General features: G+C 57.5%; 1 protein-coding gene across 1 annotated transcript; it reads left to right on the plus strand.

Moving 5' to 3' along the window:
- The first annotated feature begins 1,952 nt into the window (after positions 1–1,952).
- On the plus strand, positions 1,953–21,218 carry DRG2 (developmentally regulated GTP binding protein 2). The gene is made up of 13 exons (XM_077746669.1): positions 1,953–2,134; positions 5,776–5,936; positions 10,458–10,547; positions 11,190–11,250; positions 12,802–12,892; positions 13,509–13,581; positions 13,677–13,767; positions 14,664–14,761; positions 15,165–15,241; positions 16,707–16,795; positions 17,537–17,595; positions 20,598–20,651; positions 21,007–21,218. Exons 1-13 carry the CDS (start codon positions 2,071–2,073, stop codon positions 21,091–21,093), a joined length of 1,095 nt encoding a protein of 364 aa, XP_077602795.1. The 5' UTR covers positions 1,953–2,070; the 3' UTR covers positions 21,094–21,218.
- The last annotated feature ends 596 nt before the right edge of the window (positions 21,219–21,814 follow it).

Raw genomic sequence — 21,814 nt, forward strand, 5'->3', positions numbered from 1 at the left:
CACACAGGTATTCACAACCACACTCTACTATGGTATGTTCCCTTGTGGTCACTGGACTTGGAATTGGAGGCCCTGCTCTCAGCTCTCGGCCCCGCTGTTGAATAGCTTGAGCCACCAGACCAGGCACTTTGCGTGGCTAGTAACCGCACTTTGTAAAAGGTGGGTGAGAACTGCAAGCTCAAACCTCAGAAAGCCCCCTCTCTGGCCTAGAGCCTGGCACATGATAAACATTCAATAAACGTGGATGGAGTCTGAGGAGGAAGTGAAACCCACAGAGGAGAAATCACTTACAGCGGCCCTGGCATTCAAGAAAAACTTCTGAGCAAACAATATGCCTGGTGCATGATTTCATAGCAACCATGTTATTCCCATTTTTAAGATACAGAAACATTCAGAGAGGTTAAGACACTTAACCAAGTTCACCCTGTTATGAACCTTAGATCTGGACAGCTAGTCATTTCCAAGGACCCACTTTCCACCCCCAATTTTTTATTAAAAACATACAGAAAAGTTGAAAGAGTAATTCAATACACACCTACATGCTGTTAACATATGGCCCCTCGAGCATTTTTTCTTGAAATGTGTATTTGGAACTATTTAGTGTAAGATACAAATGTCATGTTCTTTAACTGATATAGACTGAATGTTTGTATCCCTCAAAATTCATATACGAAAGCCCTAACCCCCCAATGTATTTGACCCTTTGGAAGGGTCAGATGAGATCATAATGGGATCAGTGCCCTTATAAGAACAGACACCTTCCCCCCCTCTCTTTCCTTGTGCACATGCAACCTAGTAAAGGTCATGTGAGGACACAGCTAGAAGGCGACTGTCTACAATCCAGGAACAGGGCTCTCAGATCCCAACCATACTGGCTCTCTGATCTCAGACTTCCAGCCTCCAGAGCTGTGAGAAAAACTGAATTTTGTTGTTTAAGCCTCCCAGTGTGTGGTATTTGTTATGGCAGCCTGAGCAGACTAAGACAATCCCTAAATGCCACTGGATACATCTGTTAAGAATGAAAACATTCTCAGGGCGCCTCGGTGGCTCAGTCACTTAAGCGTCCGACTTTGGCTCAGGTCATAATCTCACAGTTTGTGGGTTCAAGCCTCACGTGGGGCTCTGTGCTGACAACTCAGAGCCCAGAGCCTGCTTCAGATTTTGTGTCTCCCTTTCTCTGCCCCTTCCCTGCTTGTACTCTATCAAAAATAAATAAACATTAATGTTTTTTAAAGAATAAAAACATTGCCCTACATCCAGTTTCCTAATTTCCTATCCAAAGTCGAAATTTTAGTTGGCTAAAGAATGTCTTTTTATAGCTGCTTTTGAAATGTTAAACCAGATTCTAGGCAAGGGCCACACATTATATTTAATAACTTTTTATCTAGAACAGTCTCCCTGTCGCACCTTTTGGTCATTGACAATTTTGAAGAGCCCCAGCCACCTGTCTTATAAAATGTATCACTTTCTAGATTTGTCTGGTGGTTCCTCAGATATAGTATTTTTTGGCACGAATTCCACGTAGGAGATGCTACTTTATAATACACCGTATCACGAGGCATCTGACGGCTGGTGGTAAGGCTAAGTTGCAACATTTCGTTAATGTGGTAAGCGGGACCGCTTTCATCCTCTACACAAAGTAAGAGCCATCAGCTTTCAGCTCAGCGCTTCTTGACACCAGCAGAATCAGGTGCGCTTGGAACCCAAAGTTCACGTTCACCACCTAAGAGCCCCTCTTTGTCTCCCAAGCTCGCATCCTGCCCAGCTCGACCCTGGCCCAGTACAGCCTGGCCCCGCCCCTCCCCGGCCTGGCCCCGCCCCTGCCTGGCCCCGCCCCGGTTCTTAGCCAGCGAAGGTTGGGAGGCCCGCCCCGCCGGCCCAGCGGGCGGAACCAATGTGTCTAGCACTCCGCTCGACGTGCCCGTCCGGACTATGAATTCCGGAGCGCCGGGCGCATGAGGACGCTGTTCTCTGTGCGCTTCCGGGCGCACGCAGTTCGGCCGCGGCCGAGAGGGCGGAATACCCGGTGCTGCTGCCGCCTGTGCCGGTGCGCCCGGTTCAGCCGCCACCATGGGGATCCTGGAGAAGATCTCCGAGATCGAGAAGGAGATCGCTCGGACGCAGAAGAACAAGGGTGAGGGCCGGCCTGGCGGGGCCTTCCTTTCTGCCCGCCTCAGTTTTCCTGTCCGTAAAATGGGGGAACAACTCCAGCGATAGAGCTGAAGCGGGCTCAAAAGCCGCAGAGAAGTGCCAGAGACGTGACCTCGTCTCCCAGCGCGCCCGAGGCAGGCAGGACCAGGCGGGATCCGGGTCCCAACGCGCTGGTCTGATTGCCAACGATCTCTGTGAGATCTGCTTGGTGCCAGACCAGGTGACCGAGTAGAGAAATCCCAGCGCACAGCCAGCATCCGACCCAGAGAGGCATGGTCTGGGTTCAAACCCGGGTCTCCTGGTGGTCGGGCCTGGGGAGTTGGCGCTCTCCCGTTTGTGCTGGCAAGTTCAGGAGGACACCTTTCCCAGGTACAGCCTCACCCAGCACCTCGGGAACAGAGGCCATCAAGACTCGAGTGTGGCGGACCTGGATTTGAACTCCAGCGCCACCAGGACCTGCTGTGAAAGCTTGGAAAGTCACGTCACCTCTTCGAGTCTCAGTGTCCTCATTTGTCTCGGTCTCGTCTTAGCCCACAGCTAGGTTAAGCCAGATAGCATGTGCAGAGTACTAGGCACGTGGTAAGCACTGAGTGTTTAAAGTCAACCCCCAACACGGGTAGCACATCACGAAGGATCAAATCTAGGCTTCAGAGTGTAAGGGCTGGAAGAGCTCACGGGAGAAGAGCAGTGGGGAGAAACAAATGACACCCAAGAAGGCTTCCAGGAGGAGGTGGGACTCGGGCTGCTTAAGGGGAGGGTACTGCAGGTGAGGGGCACTGCGGAGGCAAACGCGTGGGAGTCTAGGTGAGCATGGTGTGTTCGTGGGGCAGTTCTAGATCTAGAACAATCTAGATCAGAAGGAGGATCTGGAGTCATGGGGGAATACATCTGGCCAGGGTGAGTGAGGCCCGGGGCCTAGCCAGTCCTGCTGTGGGGTTGTGGGAGCAGGAAGCATAGTGGGTGGCTAGTCTCAGTGTCTTCCTTCTTTGGCTCCACTGAGTTCTGGAGGCTGAGAAGTTGGGGGCCTTCTTTCATTCATTCATTATGTAAGTCTTTTTTTTTTTTTTTTTAAGTTGATTTATTTTGAGAGGGAGAGAGCATGAGTAGGGTAGGGGCAGAGAGAGGGGGAGAGAGAATCCCAAGCAGGCTCTGCACTGTCAGCACAGAGCTCAATGAGGGGCTCGAATTCACAAACATTGAGATCATGACCTGAGCTGAAATCAAGAGTCAAACGCTTAACCGACTGAGCCACCCAGGTGCCCCTCATGATGTAAATCTCGACTGAGCCCTTACTATGTGCTGGGCACTCTGGTTAAGGCCATCAGCACAGCAGGCACATCCTTGCTCTCCACGGAGCTGACCTTCCAGTGGATAGTCTGTAAACGAATAACCAAGTAAATAAGATTGTTTCACCCAGCAGTAAGTGCTGTGAAGGCAAACCAGGGTGATACAGCAGGGGTGGGGGTGGGGGTGGGGGCTGGGCCTACTAAGGTGGAATGATCAGAGAAAACCTCTGTGAGGTGGGGACATTGGAGTTCAGACCAGAATGAGAAGGTACCAGCCAAGCAGAGCTCAGGGGCAAGACTGTTTGAGCAGAGGAACAAACATCACTAAGGCAGGGACCAAGGTAGCTTGTCAAGGATCTGAAGGTCGGGCTGGAGTGCGGCGATGGGCAAGGAAAGGGCCAGTCATGTAGGGCCTCGTAGGTCATGGGAAAGAGTCCGAGTTGTGTTCTCAGGGCAGGGGGAGCTAGTGGAGGGTGTTTAAACAGGGGAGAGATGTAGCCTGATTTCTGTCTTAAAAGCTCCCACAGGCTGCCCTGTGGATGCCCAGGATCAAGGAACGTAGCAGGGAGGCTAGACGCGCTGGTAGGAGAGGGGATGGAAAGGTGACTTAAGTATGAAGACTCAGTCCTTCCCTTCAGAGGTGCTCAGGATCTTATGAGCGAGGAGGACAGGAAGGACCAGATGAACCTGATGGTTGCTGAAACCATTCTTGACCACTTCTCTCTGCCGTCCATTCACTCATTCACTTGTTAGACGTTTCCTGAGGACCTGCCCTGAGCCCCAGGAAGCTGAGGGCCCTGCCCCATTTGAGTGAGGGAAGTAAAGAAACAAGATAGTTTCAAATGATGATAAGAGCCATGAAGACAATGCATAGGTTCATGAAGCAGAGCGGGGGCCTGAGAAAGGGAGGGGGTTACTGTGGATCAGAATAGTAACCAACTTTTCTTGGGTGCTTAAGGGTGCTAAGCATTATTCTTACGCTTTCCTTAAGCCTTACAAAAATCCAGTGGAGTGGTTACTACTGATAACATCCCCGATACGCAGATTGAGAAACTGATAGACAAGAAGATTAAGGAACTTTTCCAAAGTTAAATGGCCAGGAATAGCACCTTGGGATTCTAACATAGGTTCCTTGCCTCTGCGGAACACTGCCCGGGACAGCCACCCCCTCCGGCTGAGCAGGGGAGGCCTCTTTGAAGAGGTGACATCTGAACTGAGCCTCAGATGTCGAGAAGGAGCCGGGCCCCGGAAGACCAGATTGAACTGGAAGGAATGGCAAATGCGAAGGTCCTGAGGCACGAATGGTGTCAGCATGTCCTGAAGAAGCAAAAAGAAAGCCACCGTGGCTGGAATATAGTAAATAAAAGAGAGTGGAAGGAGGTGTTGGAGCAGGAGGGAGGGACCAGGTTACCAAGCCACAGCCCCCTTTCACAGGGAAGATTTTGTAACAACTTTACTGTCGTGAAATACTGTTCCCCATCAGTAGGGCCGCTTTTGTGCACCGAATTTGAGGAGAATCAGTATGCCCTAATCCTAATACAAAGGCAGAGCCAAAGGAAAGTAAATTATTATTAAAATAGCGTTCATTTCAATATTGAAATGCTGGGGCACAGCCAAGATACAGTGGCGTTATAACGAAGCGGTGAGATGTGTGCACCTCTGGGCAGAATCACCGGGTGTGTGGCCTCAGCCACGACACATACCAGTGCACAGTGTGTTACATCGGTGACTCGGGCACCCTGCAAGAGGCATCCCAGTTGGCCGACGGGGAGCCCCTCTGGGCAGAGTTTGAAACATAACATGCTAGACTCTTTCCTTGACCTACACAGTAGCGGCAGTCCTAGAAATATTGGTACCTATTAACACAGTAAGAAAATGTCCTGTGGTTTTCTTTGTGTGAAACAGAATTAGGCTCTTGGCCCGGGTGCTCCTAACCCAGGTTTCCCCCCTACAGGTGTCTTAGGGCCACGAAAATACAATGGCACATGGAAAAATTCCTGGTGGTGCCAGACTGACTCACAGCTTGTGGGGCCCCTGGCTTCCCTGGCCCCTGGCTGACAAATGGCACTGGGGACCTCACCCTCACACTGACCACAGAAAACATCCTCCAGAACACCCCAGGGAGTGGTGCTGTCCCCGTTGAGAACCACTGGCATGGGGTCGTGCGGTCTCAATGAGGAGACTAGCTTGTATCCGAAATGAAGTGAGATGCTAAGGGGCCATTGCCCTCTGGGTGTGATGTCTCCAGCCAGCATCTGGCTGTAGTTAGGGTCGCACCTGACCCACGGGGCTTGGATACCTTGCGTGCTTACCTTCTGTCTTGCTTTACGTTCTTTAGCCACTGAGTATCATCTGGGCCTGCTGAAAGCAAAACTGGCCAAGTATCGGGCCCAGCTGCTGGAACCGTCCAAATCGGCTTCGTCCAAAGGAGAGGGTTTCGACGTCATGAAGTCGGGCGACGCCCGCGTGGCGCTGATTGGATTTCCTTCTGTGGGTAAGGTCAGTGATGGTCGGTGTGGGCCTCGGGGAGGAAGCAGCCTGTCTCCCGAACACGACTGTGCACCTCCTTGCGCTGCCTTTCTGAATTCGCTCCAGGGACCAAGAAGACCCAGCCTCCCCCTGGATCAGGTCCCCTCCCCTTTGTCAACCCACACGGTGACCATTGTTTCCTGTCTCCGTTCAGGCCCTGACCCATCTGTCGCACACAGACGTGTACTGAGTGGGCACGTGTGCCGGGCTCCGCCAGGCGCTCGTAATGCAATAGGGAAGGAGCCCACGCAGCGCTCCCCTTCTTAGGGGAGAAATTCAGTCCGCAGACTGTGGATGGCTAGCGAGGCCTGTTCTGGAGGGTGTGCAGGGCAGGGGCAGAGTTTGCCGGGGGTTCCGGAAGGCTGCTCCGACCCACCTCCTTCCCTTCTGGTCCTGCCGAGATGCTTCAGGCTCATCACATGTTCTCCCTGCTCAGCGCTGGAACCGGCTGTTTTCCCAGGGAGCCCCGGTTCCTTTTCGTGGAGAATGCTCCTGAGAAACCAAGATCTGGGCGTTGACTTACTTTGTAGCAGAATCGTTCTGTGGTGTAGGTAATAGATGGGAAGTGGGGAGCCCTGCTCAGATATAGGCCAGGGGAATGATGACCAGGTGGCTTGGACAGGCGCTGGTGGAGTAGCTTTTAAACCACTTGAGCTAAAAACTGTGTTAGACCCATTACTGTGGGCCACGCATTAGGGGCAGTTGGTAACAGCTATCACTTCCCGAGCTCTAACTGCAGGCCCAACCTACTGTGTATGGGCTTTGTTTTGTCTTCCCCTCGGCCTGTATGATGGGTGTGTGTATCACCGGGGGTGGGCATTGCTCTGTGCTCTGTCTACACACGTGCAAGCATGCGCACACTGACAACGGGCTACATTGGCCCCTGGCATTTCCACTTCCCCATAGGTAGCTGCCTCGTTCATTCATCACAGTTAGCTCCTCTCTTTTTTTTTTGTTTTGTTTGTTTGTTTGTTTGTTTGTTTACAAATAGTTTATTGTCAAGTTGGTTTCCATATAACACCCAGTGCTCATCCCCACAAGTGCCCCTCTCCGGCTCCTCTCTTAATGGCTGCCTAGAATCCCGCGCTGTGGTCATAGCGTCATCAGTGGTCTGCTCCTTCCGTCCCCTGCCATGGTAGCTAGGTCGCCCCCAGGCCTTTGTTTGCCTGCAGGGTGCTGCAGTGAGCGTCCTCATGCATGGAGCTTGGGGACCGGAGCTGGTGTTTGTGGAGGACGCGTCTCGCCAAGTGGGCGCAGCGGCTCCAGGGTGTGGGTTTTAGAAATGGCTGTCATCACACTGCCATTTACCCCCCGAAGGAGGTCTAGCCACCTCCACAGGGACCGTGTGATGTCTCCAGTGTCTGCTCGTGCACCCCCACACGTGATGCTGCGTCAGCACCGCACTGTGAGCCAGGCCAGGGTCTGCAGAAGGGTTCCTTCCCAGGGACAGGCAGGTGCTTCTTAATCTTTGGGAGCACTCAGATCCCGGTTGGACCTTAGTCAGTACGCAGCTGGGTGCACTGCCCCCTGTCCCCCATCCGCGTGGGCTCGGAAAACATAGCATCACTTTTGTTACCATATGAGCAGGTAGGATGAGGATGGGAAGGTTGCTGGAGCCGAAAGTAGTGAATTGCCCTGGAAGGGAGCCACTGTGACCCCCCACCCCCCATGGCTCCTCCTCTGGGCCGCTTGTCCCTCTCAACCCTCCGGCCAACCCTGAGCGCCCGATTGGCGTGCGGCTACCAGCCAGCGCTCAGATACCTGTAGTGATGTGATGGCACTTAGGGGCAGCACACAGAGCAGTGCAGGGACTCCCCCTCAGCCCCTCAGGAGCCCGTGCTGCAGGAGCCCCTCTGGACAGGAGGGACTGTCCCCACCTGTGCCCTCTGCCCACACCCACAGTCTTCAATCCTGGTGCAGTTTCCAGATCCCTCTCTTTGTGGCCCTTTCTCGTTTTCCCCAATTTTGTGTAATAGAAATTTCCAGATGTGCAGGAGAGATGAAGGACAAACAGCGTCCCTGCCACCTGGGTCCATCGGTTGTGCCATATTGCACGGTCTCCTCGTATTTGTGCGCACCGTGCGCATATGGGCTTTTGTTTTTGTTTTGACTGAACCACTTGAGAATAGATTAGACATCGCACTTTGTGACCTTTGATCCCTCAGTGTTTAAGCTGTATCTCTAAAGGCTAAGGATGTTTTCCTGTTGAGCCACAAACTGTCTTATCACACCAGACAAAATTAACAGTAACTTGGTAATCATCTAATGCCCGGATCATATTCTTATGTCTTTTTTTTTTTTTTTTAATGGAATGGAAAGATTGTTTCTGAGATTTCTTAAAAATTTATTTCAATGTTTTATTTATTTTTGAGACAGAGACAGAGAGAGACAGCGCATGAACAGGGACAAGGCAGAGAGAGAGGGAGACAGAATCCGAAGCAGGCTCCAGGCTCTGAGCTGTCAGCACAGAGCCTGATNGGTCCGTGCCAGGACCCCATGTGGCCCCTATATGTGTTACCCTCCATCTGCTTTAATCTAGAACAGTCCCTTTTGTCAAGACCATTGCTCTGAAGAGACCAGACAGCGGTCCTACAGAAAGTCCGTGCTCTGGAGTCGTCTGCTTGCTTCCTTGCGGTGTGTCTTAGCTTGTTCGTCTGCTCGTTATTTTTCCTGTGAGCCGAGGTCAGGTAGAAACCCGGGACTTGGAGCCTGGTTCCACACAGGAGTGGAGGTGACCTCGTTTTGCATCATGCCGGGAAGCCCCTATAGCTGGTTACATTCCCAGAAACGCTGTGTTAACGGGAGGGATACCCTGTCTCCCTCTGCATAGTTGCGCTAGCCTCCCCGCCCCCACCCCCGGCGGGTGGAAGGTGCCCTGCAAGGTGTTACCGCAGTAGCGTGCAGAAGTCAGGCCCCATGGACATCCCCTTGGTGTCCTTGACACCAGTGAATTGTCCTTGTCTGCGAGCTTTGTTTGTGGTTACAAATGTCGACTTTCTAGTTCTCTTCTTCCTTCCTCACTAGTTAGCTGATGTTCCTCAAGAGAGTAGCGCTTTCTCTCGTCAGTGACACTCTTTGCTTAGCCTGAAAAACTTCCTGGGAAGGCAGGACAAATGCTTATGTGTTGCCTGTAAATGACCAGCAAGGCAGTGGGTCATAGCCATCCTGCAGGGTGAGTGTTTTCAGGCTTTAATTCTTCAGGCGTTTATCATGGACTCCATCGTTTTCACCTTTTCTTTGGATTTTACTTTCTGACCTGCCAAGGTCAGATGAGGAAGCCCAGGCTGGGAGAAGCCACTTTGTTTACCAAGGGCTGTGCCCTTGAGGGTCTGGCCCTGTGGCAAGGGCCCCGCCCTGCAGGGGACCTGGGCTCTCCAGCCATGGGAGGGTCCGGGCCTACCCCCTGCAGAGGCCAGGTAGCCTCTGTCAGCCACCAGCAGCCATCACTCAGAGTCCCAGGGGTCTTTGCTCTTGGGCCACTCTACCTGTCCATACCTGTCCACCCCACCAGATTTTTATCTTGCCTCGAGTTTCTAAGAGGTCCCCAGGGTGGAGAGTTTCTGGATTTGAGGGCAGTGTTTCCTTCCAGCTCTGAGGATATGTGAGTCAGATGTGCCCCCAGCCTCCCTGGCTGCCAGTGAGGGGCACGGTCCAGGCGGCCCTGTCACAACTGCGTCTCAGGCTTTTTATTCCAGGTGTCCTGCTGATTAGGGTGGGGGCAGGAGGCGAGGACTGGCTCTCTTCCCCTTTGGCCTCTGCCCGCTGCTGTGCCGGCCCCCTGGGCCACTGCATCCGGTGCTGTGGTCGGGGCTTGGCGCCCCGGGGCCTCATCACCTCCTCTAACCCCATGGGGCCCCACGCGGTAGGGAGGGAGCGGATGGCCAGCCTACATGTGAGGCCTCCGAGGCTCAGAGGATGAAGCTTGCCCGGGGGAGCCAGGTCTCCCTAACTCCCCACCAGGCCATGGCTCTGGTCCCACAGTGAACCGTGGCATAAATGGTCCCATCCAGATCCTTCCCAGGTTACCCCTTCCTGCCTGGCAACACCCTCTCCCGCCACCTGGCTCAGCCTCAGACCACATCTGCCTCCTTGCACATCTCACCCCTCCCTGGGCGAGCAGCCACTTTGAGTGCTGTGGGCTGTTGCCTGCTTCAAGTTCTCTGGGGCCCAAGAGGGGCTGGAGGGTTTGGTGGAGCTAGGGAGGGACCCCTGATTTCGTTGGGGATCCCACTGAGAAACTGGGTCCCTGTGTCTACCTGAGACAAGCCTTGAGGCTCCGAGGGATGGAGAGGCCCTCTGGCGCCCTACCCACCCTGGGCCGAGCCAGAGGTGACCTTTCCAGCCATTGTTTTCTTGATAGCTACCCCGGTCCCCACCCCAAGGCTGAGAACGGAGTCTCTGTGCTTCCTGCCTGTGGCAGCTCCCGGCCTGTGGGGATTCTCGGAGGCTGGGACAAGACTCCTCACTACAATGACCTCCTTTTCCTCCTAGTCCACCTTCTTGAGTCTCATGACCTCCACAGCCAGCGAAGCTGCGTCCTACGAATTCACCACCCTGACGTGTATCCCTGGAGTCATTGAAGTAGGTTGGGGGTGCTGGATTCGCGAAGGGAAAGGCTACACGCTTGGGTTTGCGATTATGTGATGTGTGCAGTGTGTGGGGTGTCCCTGTGGTGGCAGAAGCCTCCAAACTGAGCTTCTTTGCTCTCAAGCCCTGGTACCTCTGAGGATTCTGGCTGCCAGGGCCTCAGAGATGCCTGGCCGTCCTGGAGTCCTGACCGGTTCCCGGGGTCAGGCCAGTGCATGGCAGCTCTCGCTTGTGCCCCTGGCCCATGCCACCCCAGCCGGGGTCGCTCCGTGTGCTGGCTGTATCCCTCTGTTCCCTGCGAAGCTTCAGGGCCTCGGGCAGCCGGGGTTCTGGGGCCTCCACGGAGAATTGATGTTTTTGTGAAGAGCTGTTACCACCAGGGATGAGCATGTGAGGTTGTAAAAACTCCAGAGCCCTGGAGTGGGGGCTCCTCAGCTCGCAGGATGTGGAGCTGGAGCTGTGTCTGGCTCTGCCTGGCTGTGCCGGGCTGGAGCAGGCGTGGGCCTTGCCCCAAGGCCGGGCCCTGGGATTCTCCCAGCCCCTGGGCCGGCAGCCAGCCCTAGTGGGTGTCCTGGGTTCAGGCAATCCCCTCCCTTGGTGACTCCGCCTCACCTTACCTTCTCTTCCACATTCTAGTACAAAGGAGCCAACATCCAGCTCCTGGACCTTCCTGGGATCATTGAAGGCGCAGCACAAGGTAGGGAGTGGGACCAGGCTGGAGGGAGACAGGGTGGACCTCAGCACCCCAGCCCATCCTCCTCCCTGGGGATTTGGTGTGCTGGCCTCACCGGTAAATTGGATGTGGCTGCAGGGCTCCACGGGTACAGGTGGGTCCAGCACCCCGTGCTCCAGGGCCTCTGGCCTCACACTGTCCTGGCAGCCCCCTTGTTAAAGCCGAGGAGACTGAAGCCCAGCAAGGTGCAGGGACCTGCCAAGGGCGCACAACTCACCTGGTGGGTTTGAATTCCCACTTCCACAGTGTGTCCCTGGACAGACCCCTGCAGGGACTGGCCACTTAACAGCTGCCTAGCTCAAGCCATACTCCTGGTCCTGGGGCCCCGTCCTTTGTTTTCTGAGATAAGAACGTGCCTGTGGCTTCTGGTGGGAGGTGGCTGCCTGCAGCACTGCGGATGGACAGACATGGTAACCAGCTGATGGTTATCGAGCACTGGCGAGTGTGCTGACCTTTATCTCACTTAATCTTCACATAGTCCTGTGACTTAGGAAGCGTCGTTACTTCCTCTTCATAGCCAGGAGGAACCTCAGGGACAGACAGGCAAAGGGTCTGCCCTAAACGACGCCTCACCCATCAAGTGTCAGGGCCGGGGTTGGCGCCCACCTCTCTCGCCCAGTAGCCCCGCCCAGGCTGGGAATCGGGGCCTCCTCCCTGGGGATCTGGTTGCCATCGCCTCTGCACACTTCCATACCCTGCTGCCCCCATCAGGGCAGAGTCCTGCCTACTTGCATTGGGCCGGTGGAAATGGTGATGGTCTCCCAGGAGCCTGCTGGCCCGGCCAGCAGCACAGGGCCTGGAGGTGGTCTGGCCACTGTGGGGCAGTGCACGGATAGCGTCAGGAGGCAGCTGGCCAGGGAAGGTCACCGGGCCCAGCTCCCCATTCTCTGAAGGAGGCAGGTCATGGTTGAAGCCTACACCACCTGGATCCTAGTGCTGTGACCTGGGCAAGGCGCCTGACCTCTGCGGTGGTGCAGTGACCACAGAGTCTGATCATTGTGTGGCGGTTCCTAAAGTACCCCTTCCTGCCGTGTCTCACATGGTCCTTTCTGCGGCCCTTGGATTGGGGGTGGTTTATATTACCACATTTCCAGAAAGGACAGACATGTTCAAATCCTGATAGCACACAGGCATGGTAATCTTGGGCAAGGGATTGTCTCCACACCAATCCTCGTTTTTTTCGTCTGTAAAATGGGCATGATAACACAGACGGTATAGGGTAGTTGTGAGGATTAAGTGAAGAAATGTTCACGAGGCACTTAGCACGTAGATTGCTGCAGACTAGGGACGGGGAGAATGTTACTTCTGAGGTGGGGGTGTCGGATTACGTCCTAAAACAAGTCTCTGTGAGAAAAACAGCACATGGATTAGAGAAAAACGCCAAGGGAACCACAGCCGGGGGCTGGCATATGGCGGAGACCATGGTGGATCTGTAGAGAACAGGAGTCTGGGGCTCCGGGGATCACATGGGTTGTGCCTGTGTCACTGTGTCACTGTGTCTCTCCCCCTGTCCAGGGAAGGGTCGTGGCCGGCAGGTGATTGCTGTGGCTCGCACGGCTGACGTCGTCATCATGATGCTGGACGCCACCAAGGGAGAAGTGCAGAGGTCTGCATGGGGGCGCGGGGGCAGGCTAACATGTCTGGGGGGGGTTCCCTGGGCGTGGCAGTGGGACCCCGTGGCTCCGGCTGCTGTGTCCCTGATCATGATGGTGACCCAAGGGGCGCTTGGGCCTCTCACACATGGGAGCAGTGGCAGGACTGTCCCCAGCCTAAACCCGTGCCGTCAGCCTGCAGCATCCTTCTGAGAGGCTCCCGTGTGGCATGGAGGTGTCCGGAGGCTGGGAACTGTGGCATGCCGTGCTGGCGGAAGCCTGTGCCACCAGTCCCGTGCTGGCCCTGACTCCTGCCTGCAGAGGCCGGGGTGCCTCGGGCTCTGCCCAGGACCCACCAGGAGCCTAGGCCCAGGCCACTGAAGCCTTATTCATGCCCTGACCTGCTGGCTGAGGGGCACAGTGGGCCTGCCTCTGCGTGCCAGTCACAGATTCAGCCAATCTCCCTTGGACTGGGCAGGAGGTCCAGAGGCTCCTCAGCAGCTTTGGGGTGTCGGGAAGGAATGTTCTGGGTTCCCAGTGGCGGGTAGGAGGGCAGGGGCTTCCTGTGTGGCACGGACGCCATTCAGCCTGCCTCTGGACACCTGTGAAGGCTCGTGGGGGTCTGCCCAGGTCTCTGCTGGAGAAGGAACTGGAATCCGTGGGCATCCGCCTCAACAAGCACAAGCCCAACATCTACTTCAAGGTGAGGCCCTCCCACCTGGAGGCCAGGACGGGCGGGCTTGCGATGATTGCAGCTGCCCCTTTGTGAGCCGCCCCCCTTCCTCTCTTCTTCTCCAGCCCAAGAAAGGCGGTGGGATCTCCTTTAACTCCACAGTCACACTGACCCAGTGCTCAGAAAAGCTGGTACAGCTGATCCTGCACGAGTACAGTATCCTTCCCAAAAGCAGCAGGGGCGGGCCCCCCGAGCCCGAGGGCGGGAGGGGCAGCCGAGACAGGAGGGAGGCCTTGTGGCCCAGAATGATCAAAGCTCCCCCCAAGCCAGCCCAGATCCACCTGAGCGGCTGCCAGGAAAGCTGCAGTGACCTGGGCCACTTCCTGTCGCCGCGGCCGCCATGCTCACCAGGTACAGGCTGGCCAGGCCACCGCTGTGCACTTAGCAGTGGCTCCCTGACTCCCTGCCGGGCACTAGGCACTGGCAGCCAGTCACATTTGGCAGGAAGATGAGATGGTAAGGGAAGCAGCCCCCGAGGACTGGGGTTCCTGGCCCGGGAAAGCCTCAGGGAGAACCAGGGGCCTGGCTGGTCACTGCTAAAGTAGCGTTGCGGGGTTGGGTGAGCCTCTGGAGGGCAGGGCAGGGCCCCAGGGGCAGAGCAGCTCTGCATATGAAGAAGTCACCTTAGGACAGGCTGTGTGCAAGGTGATGAGGCCCTTGTCACTGCAGGTATACAAGCAGAGGCAGGGCGGCCTCCAGAGTAGAGCTTTGCATGAGGGAAGCTGGGTGAGATCAATGCTGGCAGACGGTGCTCCTGGCACCGAAGCCTGGGGTGCACCGAGGTGCTTTGGGGTACTTTTCTGGCAAGTACGTTTTTCTTCTTGCCTAACGGGGAGGACTGAAACCTCTGATTTATACTTTACGTCTCGTGGCTCCTTTTGAAAACAAATGAGGGCGGTCCCCACACTTTAAAAGCTTGTACAACCTCCAAAGCAGATGACCTCCGAGGTCCCTTTTGGCGCTGCGTTTCCTAATTGGCCGTCCTGGTCCCTCCCCTGTGGGGCCGCTAGGGACGACTGGTGCCCAGGAGGCCCTTAATCCAAGCCCCCCAGAGATCTTCAACGCGGAGGTGCTCTTCCGAGAAGACTGCTCCCCGGATGAGTTCATTGACGTGATCGTGGGCAACCGAGTGTACATGCCCTGCTTGTATGTAAGTGGCGCCGGGCCCCGGGATACACATGTGGGGTGGCGGCTGGCCCTGGGGCGACCCAGAGGGGAGACAGTCTTCCCAGAGGGGCAAGAAGAGCCCAGAGCTGCCTTCTCCTTCACCTCCCCTCTTCCCTGGCAGCTGCGCGAGATCTGCAGAGCAGCCTAGCTTGTCGCTGGGTTCTAGCCCAGCCTTCCCTTCTGGGGTGGACAGTGACCCCAGGGCCCCCGCAGTGTTTCCCCATCCTGAGGCAGCAGGGGAGGGAGGCCCCTGGCACTGGCCCCCGCCCCTGTTGTGCACGCAGAGGGAGGCGCTGTGGGCAGGGCCGCGCCATTCGGGGACCCTTTTCCTGCACTACTGTATTCTTTTCCTTCCCCAACACCTGCCTCCACCTTCTCAATCCCAGGTTTATAACAAAATCGACCAGATCTCCATGGAAGAGGTGGACCGCCTGGCCCGGAAACCCAACAGTGTGGTCATCAGGTAAGGGTCCCAGCACCTTGTATGTGCGAGTCTGCCGGGCCTCTCAGCCACACTGGCCTGGCAAAGCCCCCCCACACGCACCCAGGCCACTGGAGGCCATCTTAATAACGGCCTCGACCTTGGCCTGATCCTACTTTGGGTCTGCCTGGGCAGAGTGGATGATGTGGGTTGGGCTCTGGTTAAGATAACAGAAGGATTTCATCCACCAAATAGAATCATTAAGAGGGTTTATAGCTTAGTCGTTAACCGAAGAGCTCAGAAATCTCAAGGGGCACCTGGGGGCCTCAGTCAGGTAAGCGTCCGACTTCGGCTCAAGTCGTGATCACACAGTTGGTGAGTTTGAGCCCTGCGTCGGGCTCTGTGCTGACAGCTCAGCCTGGGGCCTGCTTTGGATTCTGTCTCCCTCTCTCTCTCTGCCCCTTTCTCACTCATGCTGTCTCTCTCTCTCCCAAAAATAAACAGTAAAAAAAAAAAAGTTTGAGAGATCCCAAGAGTGTGAGCCAGCTGCATCTGATCCTTTGGAAGATGTGGCTCCCAACGCAGGGTACAGGGGAAAGGGAACCCAAGTCCTCAGTGGGTGGGGCCATCCTTGCCCCACCCCTTTGGGATGGCCCCACCCCTTTGGAGGGTGGGTCCTGGGGGGATGTAGTTCATGTCTCTCGCCCCTGCGAGTTCCTCCTTGGGAGCAGCCCGGCCTGTGTGCTCTGCTCTGCCGGCTTCCCAGCTCTCACAAGGCAGTCTGTAGCCTCACACTGAAGCATGACTACAGGGAGCCAGATGCTGAGCTGCTAAGGGGACAGTGTGACCTGTGCAAATGATGGGTGAGGGTCCTGGACCCCCTCCCGGGCTTTGCCCGCTACTGCCAAGAGCAGCAGAGAGCAGGAGGCCCTCCTGAAGGACGGCCTCAGTTCTCTCCTGCTGTGTCCCAGGCTCACTTCAGGGGCTGTCCAAGGACGCGCGGGCTCTCAGGGCGTGAGGTCACCCCCACACCACACCTTCACCTGCTATGCCGACAGCATGTCAGTGGAGGGCAGGTGTCCGCTCAGGGTCACGCCTCTGCACACAATCCAGCCAGAAGCCACCCCATCACCAAAACCCGCCCCGGGCTGCGCTGTGCTGGGCTTTCTCCTTCCAGCAGGTGTCAGGAGGGAAGCCCCACCTCCCAGCACCCTGTGTCCCTTAGTGATGCCACGTGCCCTCCACAAATGCCACCAGGACCCTCAGGAGAGACCGCTGAGCTCTGCTGGGCGTGACCGTGGCGGTGGCTGGAGGCGCTGGCAGCTGGTGTCGAGCTGCCGTCAGAACTACAGGCTCGGTTGCCCTCGGGTGCTAGACGGGCCACACCAGCCTCAGTCCCCAGGCCAGCCCGACGGAGGCCGTCCCCTGCACCAGTGAGAAAGCAGTCCTTGCTGTCGAGAACGGAGCCCATGGGGCTGCTCTGACCGGCCACCTTCCTCCCTGGCAGCTGCGGCATGAAGCTGAACCTGGACTACTTGCTTGAGATGCTTTGGGAGTACTTGGCCCTGACCTGCATCTACACCAAGAAGAGAGGACGTGAGTTAGGGGCGTGTGGCCCGGGAAGCAGGCTGAGCCTCACCCTCCCTGTAGGGCGGCCACGCTCTGCGTGTAGCACCCGGAGGGCCCAGTGCCCCTGGCTCAGCCTGCCCTGCGCAGATCTCAGCTTTTCTCCCATCTCACAACTGGCACTGCCCTCTACCCCAGGCTGCTGGGGCCCTTGGCTGAGCCTTCACAGTAAAGAAGGCCGCTTCCTGGGTCCTGATGCCCTGGGGGGCTGGGTAGGGAGGGGCAGAGGGATAGAGGCTGTCCTGTGGTTCCCCACCAGCTACGGCAGTAACCCCCTCCCAGCCGCCACTAGCAGGAGCCCCCCCTCCCTGGGTCAGGCGAGTGACTGCATGGGAACCTTCATCATGTCCCCTCCCCCTGGTTGCACACCTCACACACCCTGTGACCTTGCAGCTGAGTTCTGGCCCTTTGCATCGGCTTTGACCGTATCGGCAAGGGAGATGCAGCTGCCCCTGACTGGTCCCCGGCAGCTGTCACGCCTTAGGAGTTCTGTCCAGATGCTTCATGTGGCCGGACTTACTCTCACGGCTGACCGGGTCCCAGGCCCTCCTGGATGTGCTGTACTTTTATGTTCTGTGTTAAAGTCAAGAGGACCTGTAGGGCAAGACTGAAGCCAAGGCTGGGGGCTGGAAGGGCCTCTGTCCCCTGATGGAAGGGAACCGTGGGGCAGCTTGGGGCCATAACTGTGGTTGCCTCCCTCTACCTTTGCAGAGAGGCCGGACTTCACGGATGCCATCATCCTCCGGAAAGGGGCCTCCGTGGAGCATGTGGTGAGTTGCCAAGACCCTTCCGGACAGTGAGCTCAGGGAGCTCTCCGTCCCCGCTGTGGGGTTTTGCCCGAGGGTCTCCAGACCCCCCGCTGCAACAGCAGAGGGGTCCGGCGCCAGCTGTGGAGTTAGACCTGGCGTTGCATCCCCGGCCCCCTGCCTCGCATCTAGAGCCACAGGCCTCTCCCGTTGGCACGGCTGGCACTGCCTACCCCAGCGGTGGCTAGAGGGTGGGGTTGAGGGAGATCCAGCCTGTGAATAGTCGGCGTGCCACCTGGCACGTGTCCAGGAAGCGGTACTCGTCGCTGGCCTGTCACATCCGGGTGCTGCAGGCTCAGAGCCACAGCTGTTCAGATGTGTAGTCAGGTAGAGCCACTGCCCAGGGGCTTTTCTGTACCGTTAACTCCAAGCTGTGTTTCCCCAGTGCCAGCCTAGGGCTCAGACTTACCACCTCCGTGCCCTGGGCCCCTGTTGGCTCCTTGCCCCGAGTCAGCCCCCAGCAGCCCTCTCTGCTCCCACATCCCGCCTCCAGCCCAGGATGGCTTTGAATGCTTTTTACACTCAACGCACATTTATTAAGCACCAACGATAAAGCATGCCCGGTTCCTGCCAGAACAGGGTCCATCAGGGTCAAAGGTGCCAAATACCCAACCCCAGAGCTAGGCAGTCACACGTAAGGGGGAATGCAAGAAAGTAAGGGAACAGGGAATGACCCCGTCTACACAGAGAGGCCAGGTGGTCTTGAGGGAGGTGTCCTGATTGGGCCTGTAGACCAAGTAGCACCTGACAATGAAGAGTTAGGGGTGGTGGAAGCCCTCCTAGGCAGGGGCGCAAGTTATGCAAAGGTCCTGAGGCAGAGGGGCTCTGGGCGGAGCCTGTGGGCTCAGGGAGAGGGGAGTGCATTTCCATGTCTAGTGTTTTGTTTCAGGCACAAGCTGTCCCCTGTCCCCTGAATGTGACCCTGCACCATCTTTTACGAAGGTGTATTGGGCCCCGCAGGAACAAACGATGGCTCAAGTGCCTGGAACACTTCTCCAGGTCCACATAGGCATCTTCTCAGACTTTGTTTTTTGGGGGTTTGTTTTCCGCCTAGCTCGTGTCTCCTCAGGATCTGTACCATGGACAGGCGGTGCGCGGCCTGCCGTCTGGGCTCATGCGCGCATTGGGTCAGCAAGCCCAGCCCGAGGCCTCTGCCAGCCAGAGGTTCCTGATATGAATGGGCGGGGCTCGGCCTTGAAGGCTGGCGGGCTCGGCAGGCAGGAGCTACGTCCCTTAGGTCACTCCTTACGACAGGGGGCGTCTCTGCACTGCAAGCCTCTTTCGGAACCTGTGACTATGGAGGTGTCTCTTGGGGACCTGGCAGCTGTTGATACGGGCGCCCCCCTGTGCTGGCCCTCTGCCGAAGTACCCCGCGCTCTGTGGGTACTCTCCTCCACCCTCTCAGGCCCAGGCTGCTTGCCCCGGAGGACTCCAGCTGCTGCCAGGGAGAAAAGCGGGAGATAGCAGGGGGAGAATAGGTTTCCAGGCAGTGGACTAACAGGTACAAAGGCCCAGAGGCAGGAGTGAGTGTGGGGAACACCGGCCGTTTGTCATCAGCTGCCCCAGGGGCAGGAGCTGCTAGACCCAAGGGTGACGAGAGTCCAGTGCGGTAGGGGAGGGGCTTTGGGGGCCTTGCTCCAGAGCCTGGACTGGTCTCCTCCCTGGTTACCCTCCCCACAGGTGCCTCCCTCCTGGGACACCCAGCTGTCCCACGTGCCACAGAGTATAGGTAAAGACCTGCCTAGAAGCTGACAGCACGGCCCCAGGCAGACCGAGGGCCGTACCCTGGCTCTCCTCCATCCTGTGTCAGCCTCCCTGTGCCTTCGATTCCTCATCTGAGGGTAACTGACCCCCGCGCCCCCACCCCCGGGCCTTTGTGATGCACCAGCCTAGGCCCTGGTGCAGATTCAGTGAGAGCTGACAAAGGCCTGCCTCTGAAAGGGTCGTGGGCCGTAAGCCCCCCAGGCAGAGAGGACCTGGCAGAGCTCGGAGGAGTGGGGGGTACAGGGGGCACAGAGCAGCAGTGGCCTTCCTGTCGTCGATCCATGCATTCTCTCCCATAGCGGAAAAGATGGCCGGGCGTGACCTGCCACCGTCCCCCATTGCTGGAGATGCAAGTGCGGAGAGACTCCTCTCCAAGCCCCACAGCACCTGGTTCCCCGTGTCACAGACAGCCGGGCGCAGCGGGGCCTGCCTGCCTTGAGGCCGGGAGTGCCAGCCCCGTGCTCCCAAGGCTGTCGGGGGCCCAGGGAAGTCCCTATGGGTGTGCAGCCCCGCTCCGTTGTTGGGGGTCAAGCTGAGGAAGACGTAAAACCCAGAGAGATTCGCTCTCTGCTCTGGAGAACAGTGTTGAAACCACGTGCATGGCTGTCCGTGCTCCTCCCGGGCAGCAGGGTCCTGTTCAGCACAGCCACCTAGAGGAGGCCCCGTCCGCGCTCAGGAAACGTTCTTACAGGCTCAGCGTCCCCACAGAAGCTATCTCCCCAGCCCCCTCCACTGCGCAGCCAGAGAGGTCCCCTCCTTCCAGCCTCCTTGAAGAGCTCGGGGACTCCTGAGGTGGAGGTGGATGATGTCATGGGTGGGAGGCTCCAGGGCACGGGGCACAGCGGCCAGGGTGGTGACTCCAGGCTGAGGTGGCGTGTCCTGACAGCCACCGTCACCCATCTGAAGGAGCATCTGTCAGGGTCGTCATTCAGGCAGGGCTGGTGGAAGGCTGCCGGCAGCCAGGTCCAGACCTTCCTCTGATGACCTCAAGGCCATTTCTAATGGGCTCCGTGGCCTTCGGGCCAGCCTGCAGCCGTGCGCACAAGGCCGCCTGGGGGTGGAGCCTGTGCTGTTCATGAGGCCGGTGCTGCGGCAGCGCCTGCCTTGGGGATTGCTGCTTGGCACAGGCCTGGGGCTTGGGGGTGTGGCCACGCTCGGTGGGCTGGCTACTCATCCCGCTGTTACCCTCTCCCACCCTCCAGTGCCACCGCATCCACCGGTCACTCGCCAGCCAGTTCAAGTACGCGCTGGTGTGGGTGAGTCTCTGGGCGGGAGTGGGCCGGGGTGGTGCCCAGCGTCGCTCCCGGGTTAGGCAGGAGCAAGGCGTTCATGCCACTCCGCGTGGTGTCCCCGTTCCCGGGGTGTGCATGCGGACCCGTACTGGACTTGGGCCTCTCCCATCTTGGGATCCAGGGATGGTCAGTCCACTGGGGACATCCTCCTGTCTGGGGGGGATTTGCCAGTGCTGGGGCCCCCACTTCAGACTCAGGCATTCACATACCCTGCAGTGTGTACACCCACCCGCCTTCCTCCTGTAATAGCTGTCAGCCTCAGCCTTGCTCAGTACAGAGGCTGACGTGGCCCCTCTGCCCTGCCCCCCCCCCCAACCAGGGCACCAGCACCAAGTACAGCCCGCAGCGGGTGGGCCTGACCCACACCATGGAGCACGAAGACGTCATCCAGATTGTCAAGAAGTAGCGGCTGTTGCTGTGCCCCCTGCCTGCCCGTCCTGCCTCCCTGGGGAGTCAGCCCAAGCGGGACACACCAAAGCCCGAACAGGAAAAATACAAATACATACACCCCCGGAAGGGGTCTCTCAAGTCTCTGCTGTTTCCAGAAGTTTCTTCAGTAGGCAGATGACAAAGAGCGTTGGGGCAAAGGGATATGGTTGGGGGACTTGGGCTGGTCTGGTGGCATTTCCCACGAGCCTGGCCCCTCGTGTCGGGGTTCTGTGTTTGGAAGCCTACCCCTGGCCCCCTTCGGGCATGGGTGGGGGGTGGGCAGGCTGCCTGCTACCCCGGAGCCAGGGCCTAATGCTGATGGTTTGCTTGGTGCCGGGGCTAGGAGCCGACCCTGCCCGGGTCCCCCGGAAGCTGTGGTTACTGTCCTTGCACCTCGGCCCTTGAGAGCCTGCTGGCGCTTGGGGAGGGGGCCTCCCTGGACAGACCCTTGTCCCCCCTCGGGCTGCCCCATGGTGGCTTTAGGTCCCAGCTCATGCCTTCCTTGGCCTGCCGAGTCCTGCCCGCCCAGGGCAGCCGCTGCCCAGCGTGGACCCCAGGACCCGAAGCCTGTGTGGACCCTAGGACCCGGAGCCTGCGCGGACACCTGGAACAGACACTTTGGCTCTTGGTTTCTGTATTTTTTCTCTAAGCCCCTGGTCTCCACCCTTCTTTCTGAAATAAAAGAGTGACCATAATTC

This window comes from Crocuta crocuta, unplaced genomic scaffold, assembly GCF_008692635.1.
Source record: "Crocuta crocuta isolate KB4526 unplaced genomic scaffold, BGI_CrCroc_1.0 scaffold139, whole genome shotgun sequence".
Lineage (NCBI taxonomy): Eukaryota > Metazoa > Chordata > Mammalia > Carnivora > Hyaenidae > Crocuta > Crocuta crocuta.

Bases quoted from the DNA above. Each gene is read 5' to 3' on its own strand.
- DRG2 (XM_077746669.1), top strand. From the start codon at position 2,071: ATGGGGATCCTGGAGAAGATCTCCGAGATCGAGAAGGAGATCGCTCGG. The intron at 2,135-5,775 runs GTGAGGGCCGGC...TACGTTCTTTAG, and splicing joins TCGGACGCAGAAGAACAAGG to CCACTGAGTATCATCTGGGC. The intron at 17,596-20,597 runs GTGAGTTGCCAA...CCCACCCTCCAG, and splicing joins GGGCCTCCGTGGAGCATGTG to TGCCACCGCATCCACCGGTC.